The following is a 10,286-nucleotide window of genomic DNA, read 5'->3' as shown; positions in this document are numbered from 1 at the left end:
TCTGCAAGTTCCGAACAACAGTTATGCTATGGACCTGAGGATCCATCACTATTGTTTCATCAGAACGAACATATTTCAGGCTCCTTTTTGGCGAATGGCACAACAAATGTGTTGAGAAGTCGTAGGACGGAGAGTAAGATGTGGGCATTGTCAATACATGAAAATGTGATGTATTGGCTAGATGTATGGGGGTTCAGAGGCGTGGTTGAATGTGGAAGGCCGATGAGGATGGACAATGAGCTAATAACGGCCTTGATCGAGCGCTGGAGGCCTGAGACACACTGTTTCCACCTTCCAGTTGGTGAAGTTACTGTAACCTTACAGGATGTGCAAAGCCTGTGGGGTTTGAGAGCAGACGGTCGTGTTTTCACTGGCCGTGACTACCCTGTTGGATTTGAAGATTGGTCCAGCAAGTGTAGAGATTTGTTGGGATGGATACCTGACGCAGAAACCGAAACGAAGCACGGTGGTTTGTTGATGACGTCTCTGATCCACCAAGCGACGATGCCGTTGGGTAATGGGTTGCCTGAGTATGCATACATTCAAAGACCATGTATACATGCTCTGATCTTGTTAGGGGGGCTTATTTTACCGGACACCACAGGGTGCAAGGTCCCCTTTATGTGGTTAAATGCCTTAGACGATCCGGAAGATGTGGCTAATATCAGTTGGGGTAGTGCTGCTTTAGCATACCTGTATCATTATTTGTGCGAGGCTTCTATAGGCAGACAGAGAAGAGATGTGGGTGGACCTATGGTTCTCTTGCAGCTGTGGGCCTGGGAAAGAATGCCTACATTGAGGCCAACCTTCTTGATATCGCTTATGCACACGCCGTATACCCCGTGTGGAGCCAAGTAATGTTTTTGTTTAAATTAACTCACATAATTATGTATTTTGTTGATAACTTTTGACATTAATATTATGTATAGGTGGCACGGAGTTACTGAAATTGGAAATGCTCCCCGACATTCAGTAGCTCATTATCGTGATCAGTTATCACTGATCCGTCCTGGCCAGGTGAAATTTATTTGTGTTGTCTTAGTTAATGAATTTACTTACTATAGAATGAAATTAATTGTGTTTTTTATTTTATTTGTTTGTAGTTTATGTGGACACCCTATGCAGACTGTATCCTCCCTGAGTACTGCATTGATTCGACTGCATCTTACTTGTGCGATACTTATTTGGTGTGCTGGTCAATTGTCGAGGCACACGAGGCTGGACGCGTTTCCCGACAATTTAACCGCTACCAGCGTATTCCTCAGTACTGTGATAGGATGCTACATAGCTCCGGCCATTTGAGTAAAAGTCACCGCCGTGGGAGGAAGGGCGCTGATTGGGCTAAGGTACATAAGTTCTTCATTGATGAGTGGGACTTGCGCCACGACATGTTCCAAGCAACTTTTGACCATGCAACGGCGACAATGGATGGTCGCATTAATCCGGGCTATATGGCGTGGTACAATAGGATCACAGTGTCGTACCTAGTTCAACCTGGGACACAGTCAACTGAAGGGATGAACGAGGCAGCCCCTTCTAATTTATTGGCGGTATGTGATGTTTTTGTATATAAAAATGTCTTTAGTTTAAAGTTTGTATTGCTCACCGTGGTATGATGTCATTTGTATTTGCGTTATCTAGGTTGAGACCCTTCAGGGGATATGGCATTTGACCTCTGAACATGACACATACCCTCGGTTACGGCAGATTCGAGAAATGGCTGCTTCGGCACTTCGTGCGATGAACCATGCTGATGCGATGGAGTATCCATCTTCTCAACGGCGAAATGTGGTCATGCCGCCACGCCCACCAACTTTTCTTCATCATGGACTGCCGGGTGTCCGGACGGGTGGGCACGGGATTACGCGACAGCATAGGTTGTCGCAGCAGCAGCAGCCGCAACCTGAGTATGCGGTACCAGAGCCCTTGAGTCCGGAGTACGATCCACCAGGATGGTCTCAGCTGAGTGGTGCAAGCCACGAGCCCTCGCAATGGGGAGCACGCGCATCATGTGATTCATTCTTTGGCGGTGTGTCTGATTGGGATGCAGCTCAACCAGGACGTGATACGTACTTTCAGAATTATCAATTTATGGATCCGGTGGGGAAGAAGAGGGTCCGGAAGAAGAGGGCGGGGAAGAAACATAAATAGGTTGTGATCGTAAGTTGATTTTTGGTCATATGTTGGTATTTGTGTCTATTGAAACAGGTTGTGATCGTAAGTTGATTTTTGAACATTTTTTATATGATGAAACATAGATAGTGTGGAATGTTTTCTATGGTGGAATGAACAATATTATGATTTTGATAAACAAATATAAACAAATATCGTCATATGCCCGAAACATGTTTCAAAAATCAACATACGACCACACCGGGCGAAGTGGCTGGAGTCGATACAAATTTACATAAAATCGCCCGACCGGGCGTTTTAGAAAAATAAAATCGCCCGACCGGGCGAAGTTTCTGGACTGAATAGTGTGTGACGAAATTCACCCGGTGACGCATAACGATTATGCGTCGTTCCGTGGTGACGCATAACAATTATGCGTCGTTCATTGGTGACGCATAATCGTTATGCGTCACTGGGTGAATGTTGTCACGCATTGTTGAGTCCAGAAACTTCGCCCGGTCGGGCAATTTTATTTTTCTAAAACGCCCGGCCGGGAGATTTTATGTAAATTTGTATCGACTCCAGCCACTTCGCCCGGTGTGGTGGTATGTTGAAATTTGAACATTTTTTATGGGATGAAACATGTTTCGGCCATATGTTGGTATTTTTGTTTATCAAAATCATAATACTTGGCGTAATAACAATCATAATAACTGTCATAATAAAAAGCATAATGACTGTCGACAACATCTCACAAATGTTGAAACATACACATAGTAGCTATCATATCTCACAAATGTTGAAACATACACGTAGTAGCTATCACATCTCACAAATATTTACCACGACTTTACTGAACGGCACCGGCTGAGCAATTTCTTCGGTCATGCCCCTCTATCCCGCAATTTCTGCAACGGCGGGGAGCTCTCGGTTCATCTTCCTCCTGGACATCCATTTGATTAAGTATCCTCCTTCTTCTAACTCGGCCACGCGTTCTAGGAATAGGAAACACCTGAATTTAATATGATGGAGCTCCTCGCACGAGGTGGTTCATAACCAATACCCATATGTGGTAGTTGAACTACTCTACCACCCCAATACAAACTCACAAATACTTGCATGATTTCTGCATAAAAAATATTTAAAACGACAATTAGGGACATTTTTCCTACAAGCCCTAATTTGTATAAATTGGGTAAAACTAACAAATGAAAGCACAATAAACATGAATAATGATGAATGTAGCTAAATTGATTAACAAATTAATGGATCTTATGGAGAAATCGCCGGAAAACGCCGGAAATCGCCGAGAGAGGAAATGAAAGTGTGTGAAAGTGCGTTTTGTGAGCTGCGTCTGCCTGTAGGGCGTTAAAAGCCGTCTTAACGACGCATAACCATTATGCGTCGTTAAGCGACGCATAATCCTTATGCGTCATTAAAGAACGACGCATAAGGGTTGTGCGTTTCATTAAGAACGACGCACAACCATTATGCGTCACTCCCTCAATTAGAATGAATCTATTCTCCTTCATTAATTTGGAATTCCATTATTTTTTAAGCACAAAAGAAGAAAGAAGTCAAGGTCTGGCTTGTGCAATTTGCAAACCCTAATTCAGAAGTGTTAATTTTAAACACAAATAGAGGGGAAGAAAATATATGCTAAAAAGACGGGTCATTAACTACAATTTCATGACGAAAAGTTTTAGCTAAGAAATAAAAAAACGAAGCCTTATAATTATTTTTCATTATTTTGGGGGCATGAGTTGGCGTCTGTAATTTATTACTGATGTATCTAAAAAAATCTCTAACTTCTTGTTGAACGAAGGATTGAGTTGTGAAGAGTATGAAGATAGCAATGTTGTCAAATAAAAACTGGGGGTGATTACATACATGGTTCAATTGGCATTCACAATGTCATAGCTTGGCCACCTTTCACTCTCTCTAATTTAAACCAATAAATTACTTTAATTAGGATGGGGCAGGTGATCTTCCACCTTGCCCTTCTAACCAAGCTATAACTCCAAAAACAAGAATCATCACCTATTTTAAGCCTGATTCTGTGTTTGATTGATTCTCCGCCTGCGCTGCCCGTGCCGCCTTCTGTGTCTCCACAAATCTGTTCATCCGCTCCAGCAGCTGGGTGGCTTTCCGTTTACCTCTATCCGTGCCATGCTGAGCCAAATCGAGAAGCGGTCCCATCACACCGAGTTCCTGCGCCTTGCCAAGGTATTGCTGCTCTCCCGAGCAGAGGTGCACCAGCACGGCGGCCGCATTTTCTTTATTCCTGGGTGAGCTGTTGCCGATGACATCAACCAAAACCGGTACTGCTTCAGCATCTCCAATGGCTGCCTTTCCTTCCGGGTGGCTGGACAAAATCGCCAGAATCGCAAGCGCTTCATCCACCATGGTGCCTTGAGGCTCGGTCAGCAGTTGCATCAGTGTGGGAATGACGCGCGCCCTCACAGCCTTACCCTTGTTGCCTTGGTATATGCACAAGTTGAAGAGCGCTGTCGCAGCATCTTTCTTTCCCCGTTGGGTTCCTTCGCTAAGTAGTGTCACCAATGGAGGAATGGCCCCTGCAGCACCAATAGTTATCTTGTTTTCGTCTACTACCGAGAGGCTAAACAGTGTGGCGGCAGCATTTTCCCGCGCTTCCATGCTCCCTTTCTTGAGCACGTGAACTATCCTAGGCACCGCGCCAGAAGATATTATGCTTCCTTTGTTATCTTCGAATATGGAAAGGTTGAGAAGTGCAGTAACAGCATGCTCCTGTGTGCGGGAATCAGAAGTAGTCAAAAGCTGGACAAGCAGAGGGATAGCGCCAGCTTCAGCAATAGCCACACGGTTGTCAGCATTACGCTTTGCAAGGAGGCGGATTTCACCTGCTGCAGACCTCTGATCATCAGGGATTCCAGATGTAAGCTTACAGAGAAGGTCTCCTATCTTGGAATGCTCCGCGGGGGAGCATGCAGATCCAGGCTTGGGGCAAGAGCTGCCCGGTGGCTTGGGTGGTTCGATGCCGTTTGCCTCGCACCATTGTGCTATGAGACTTCTGAGAACGTAATTTGGTGTTACAGCAGTGCTAGTAAGAGCTTGCTGTGTCTTGGGACAGGTACTATGCCCTGCTTCCAGCCATTTCTCGATACACGACCTTTCATATGTCTGCAGGAGAGGCAATAGACGAGTCAAAATCTAGTCATTTAATCATACAACTTCAGCAGATTCCACGGTATTGACAGTTCATGAAGCATATTAATATATTGACACTTAAGAAGTGCATATGATCAGTGAATGAGGGAAAGCACATGCGTGCGTGTGTCAGCATATTAGGTTTCCTTTTTAGCTGAAGAGAGCATCTATCACAATGAAATCCACATACAATCTTCTCAATTAGTAAAGAAATCCACAAACCGACACAAACAGGAAAAATTTACTAAAAGAAAACAAAAGAAATCCAATAAAATCTTCGCAAGACTACATATGGGTCAGAACGCTAATAAGCTACTGATAACACTTCCAAAAGTGAGTAATTGACCATAAACCCAACTTCCTTATAGATGCACAAATCTGATGAGGATCTAAACGTAAACTTCCAAATGCCACAAACAAACCCCAAAAGACATAAACTTTAAATGAACCGGAGAAAGAAGATCCTAGAAGGAAGAGGGGAAGATACTTACACTTAAGATGACAGAAGAAAACTACTTCCAGATAGGAAAGAAAAGGAAAACTTATACCATCAGTAGAGGATAGGGGAAGTAGAGAGCCTTGGTAGTTGGTAAATTGGAGGTTGCAGCTTAGAGTTTTTCCAGAGAGAAGTTTTGAGAGAGGATGTGTCAGTGTGTGAGATGAAGCATTAAAAATACAACATGGCATACTGCAGTTGCTATAAATACAAGAAAATTTTGACAGAAAACTAGAGGGATGACAATTTGATGTAGAGACTGGCGTCAAACATGAACAGAGGCATGACTTTGATTGAAAAAAAGGACCAATATAGACCAGCTTTTCCTTATAGCAAATTGCCACTGGATAGCACTATACGAGCTGACTTCAAGATGCTGTGTTACTCAAAACCAAAGCTTATCAAAGAAGTTAAGCATCTTAATGCAATTTCATTGTTGAGATTTATCGATTCAAAAGTCAAGTTAAGTGATACTATGGCTGCTAGACAGTCAACATTGCCTGCCCTACTGCAATGAAAGTAATTAGCAGCAGAGAAATAAATGATATTACCAGGCATCATTCAGAGATTAAACAGATGAGCATTACAAAATAACAAAAAAACTTGTCGAAGTTAGGGCATAGCTTTATTGGTGAAGGAAGAGAATCTATGAATGTACCTGTCCTGTTGAGACAATGACAGGATCCATCATCAGCTCTAAGGAGATAGGACATCGAAAGTCATCTGGTATAACAAAGTTCTTCTGATTTGCTTCAGTCTGTGTTTTTCCACCACTACTTTTCAGGGAAGAATTCTCAGCTGCAGTGGAATCAAGATTTGGATTTGTTGTCTGCACAAATTCCTTAACTTTCTTTAACAGCATTGACATCTTTTCTATGCTCTCCTCTGGGTCTCCACCAGTGGCTCCAACCATCTCATGCAAAGCTAGTGATTCTTGAGTTAAGTCGGCAATACTACTGAGCTGTAGTCTGTCTACCAATCTCCTTAATACATCTATATCTTCTTCAGCATCATTGTTCTTGTGGTAAATACACATAAGATCCTCATACAGCTCAACATCTGGTGCATCTACCCTTCCCTTGGCTCTTCTGAACTGAGCAAGAACAAGCTCAACCTGGAAATACATAGAGATACAAGCAGTAATTTGAGATAGTTCGGTAAGTCAAAGAGACCATTACAATTTAGACAACAAGAGTGCAGTAGTTAACTCATCCTATAATTCATAATTGATCATTGGAACTGGAGAAACAGAATATGGAGTTTGAAGTGAATAACAATAATTCAAGCAATAATCTGAAGGATAATATCTTACCTGCTCCTTCACTTCATCTGATATGTCAAGTTTCTCAAAAGAAATGCCACTCAGAGCTTGCTCCAACTCATCTGTCAATTCTTGAAATCTACTCATAATTTTATCCCTCTCTAAGACCTGCATGCATACACTTGAGATTATATTGCAATTGGATGAACCATATGTATTGTCTGTACCAAACGGCACCCACATTTTAAGTTTTGAAGAAGGTGATCAAATAAAGAAAAACATGCTGCAAAGTTTCTCGAGCTAAATTAACATTAAGAAAATAGATAAGTTTCATGACTAGCAATTGAGATTATTCACCATTTTCTTCTCCTTATTTCTTCACCTCATGCATCGAGATTATTTTTCTCCTGGTCATTGGAATTTTCCTAAGGTCCTCTTGTGAGCAATGAGCAGATAAAACTTGGTGATGCAAAAGACAAACTTAAGAAGAAGAAACAAAGTTTACGTCACTAATTTGCGAACACTATCCGGTTGTCATAAAATTTGGAATTTCCAATTTCTGGCACTTTTTAAACAGCTGGAGAGGGGACATTAAATTTATGGTTAAATCGGTTAAATGCCACATGTTTTTCAATCACTTCCCCAAAGAAAAACGAAGAACAGACAAAAAATTGATGTTAAATACAATTATTTAGAACAACACTTCATAGGATGAAGAAATGCTTTGGTTTATGCTATGTACAAACAATTTGTTAATTAACAAGGATCAAGAACTCCAAAATTAATTTCACGTTCCGATGAAAGGATAGTATGCAGCTTCGATGCATTCCTGCTTTTATACCAACAATTCCAAGGAAAGTTTATGAAAAAATGGAGGAAGAATGTCTGACATTTTAAAGCATATTTAGATATAAAATAAGTAATGTACGATATAATATATATAGATTTATGTGTGATAAATTAAGCACATACAGATAGAGAGATTTTGACATTCTTAAGCATGCCTAGCACCATGGATCTCGAAAAGGAAAAGATTAAATAGATCTTATCTAACTTATCACGCCCCAAGAGTCATTATTCTTATTCAGAAGATCCATAAAATTTCATGGGAACCATTTATATACCACTAATGAAATCATATAGGGATCATGTAAATACCGTGACTTTACTTCAGGACAAGCGAAATAATTTCCTTTTCCACATAACATAATAAATGCGGCTGAAGTTGTCAATCAATGAAAAAGGGCACGTTAGGTACTCTTGTTTCGAATCATGTTTCTTTATCTGATGCAAGGGCTTTTTGTTTTGTAATACAAATTTTGGACACATCAAACGAATCAATTAGTGTGGGATGTGGACTTCCCACGTGAGACATCTTAATAATTAGCACAATCTGAAATGCTAGCGCATTCCATAATGCATCCAAGCTCAAAGGTTGAATACGGTTGTGACCACCCTAACGCTCTTGCAAAATAGTTCAATATCTTTTCCTCAACTTTTTTTGACTTGAGAATTGGAGCATAGAGCATTAAATATAACAAGACACCGAGAATTGCATTAATAAAACAAGTTAAGCCCTCATGATTTCTACATTGGATGAAGATTTTTAATATGGGAAAGAGAATATTCCAAAAATGTGATGTCTTTCATTATTCCAGAATAAATTGTGGCTGTCTTTCACGATAAATGGAGAAGCACCATTTGCACTTTACATCCGACTAGAGTTCTACCGACTTGCAACCTTTCAGATTTAAACTGTTGCAGCCGGATGTCTATTGCAATTAGTGTTTCATCTTACAGAATCAGGTTTCATTTCCTTCACTGTGGTATTGTCATTTTGGGCTACAAATTTAAGAGTAAAAGATCAAATTGGAAAAATTGAGTAAAAGAGAATTGGAAAATATGACAACGAAGCTGCAAACTTTCGGGTATTTGACATGTCGGACAAAATTTCATCAGGCCAAGGCATGTTCCTAGTTCTTCACTAGACTTTTACGTCAATCCAAGTGAACTGCGGCAGTAAGTACGCTTGAAAGCATAACTACAAACAAGATCCCACCAATGGATACAGATCTTGTATGGCCTCCAATCTCTTATATGAAAATAATGAAATTGACTTGATTCAATTTGCTTCCTTCATTTGGTCCGACTAATGCCAGGAAATCATGTACTACTACATAAACAAGTCGTGCAACAGCTTCCCGGACCACTAAAACTAGCATGTATGATGAGATCCATAATTTGTACCGAGAGAACACCTCAACGGATCCTAAGAGCTGTTAACAAGCAATCCTTATGTGTACTCTCTAAAGAGAATTGTTTATAAAAACTCGGACAATCAACTTCAGATAAAACCCCATAAACAATTATAGCCCAAACACAAATTCAAGCAGTCAAACAAAAATCACCGAAAACAATCAGTCAATGATCCAAGACCAGAGGTATATAAGTAACAAGAAATGCCACAAAAAAAGAGTAAACCATAAACCACGGCATACCGACCAGATAAATTTTGCTGCCCTCGCTACCGAAGCGGAGCAATTCCTTAGCCGAGGCGAGCGCGGTGACGAGAGCCGCCAGCGCTCTGATGGAGTCCTCGGGCAGCGGCACTCTGGTATCGCGAATCTCTTCGAACATTGGGATCAACAGCTTGAGGCGGCGAGCTAGATTGGTGTACTGCCTCTTGACGGAGATTCTGTAGTCGGGAATCGCTGAGATATCGGCTACCAGATCGATGAGTTTCCGCGACAACGCGGCCTTGTCTTCGTCGTCCATCGGGAGATCTGGGGAGGAATTGGCGAAGAAGAATCGCGGAATTTGAGAAGAAATTGTGAGGTTGAAGTCAACTAAATCAGAGCTGGAGTGTAGTTGGAATAGCTGGTCCGCGTCAGGGTCTGGATAGAGGAATCCTCCATGAGAGTGAGAAAGAGAGAGAATGGAGATCTCTTCAATTTTAGCTCGGCGACAATGGTGGAAGCCCAGACTTTAACATTTTACGCCTTTTTCCGTAAAATCTTCATTTCAAAAATCCCTAAATACTTTGTTTTGATATTTTAGCATTTAAATATAGGGATAATTACCTTAAAAATCATTAACCTTCGCCAAATTCCGGTTTTTCCCACGAACTATAAATTTGGCATATAATGTCACCAACTTTACCTTTTGTCACCGATTTCCCACGATGATTTTTCCGGTCAACGAGTAAGTTGATGTGTCGTTTTTATTTGA

General features: G+C 41.2%; 2 protein-coding genes across 2 annotated transcripts; one reads left to right on the top strand and one right to left on the bottom strand.

Moving 5' to 3' along the window:
- The first annotated feature begins 326 nt into the window (after window positions 1-326).
- On the top strand, window positions 327-2,309 carry LOC121742000 (serine/threonine-protein phosphatase 7 long form homolog). The gene is made up of 4 exons (XM_042135011.1): window positions 327-854; window positions 930-1,017; window positions 1,104-1,550; window positions 1,642-2,309. The coding sequence occupies exons 1-4, from the start codon at window positions 478-480 to the stop codon at window positions 2,149-2,151; spliced, it is 1,422 nt and encodes a 473-aa protein (XP_041990945.1). The 5' UTR covers window positions 327-477; the 3' UTR covers window positions 2,152-2,309.
- A 1,630-nt stretch (window positions 2,310-3,939) lies between these two features.
- On the bottom strand, window positions 3,940-10,066 carry LOC121741993 (U-box domain-containing protein 13-like). The gene is made up of 4 exons (XM_042135001.1): window positions 9,561-10,066; window positions 7,110-7,226; window positions 6,456-6,911; window positions 3,940-5,274 (listed from the first exon to the last, which is right to left on the bottom strand). The coding sequence occupies exons 1-4, from the start codon at window positions 9,831-9,833 to the stop codon at window positions 4,153-4,155; spliced, it is 1,968 nt and encodes a 655-aa protein (XP_041990935.1). The 5' UTR covers window positions 9,834-10,066; the 3' UTR covers window positions 3,940-4,152.
- Between the last annotated feature and the right edge of the window lie 220 nt (window positions 10,067-10,286).

Source organism: Salvia splendens, chromosome 1 (genome assembly GCF_004379255.2).
Source record: "Salvia splendens isolate huo1 chromosome 1, SspV2, whole genome shotgun sequence".
NCBI classification, from domain to species: domain Eukaryota; kingdom Viridiplantae; phylum Streptophyta; class Magnoliopsida; order Lamiales; family Lamiaceae; genus Salvia; species Salvia splendens.
The sequence above is the reverse complement of the archived record's forward strand: the minus strand, read 5'-3'. Positions and strand labels throughout refer to the sequence as shown.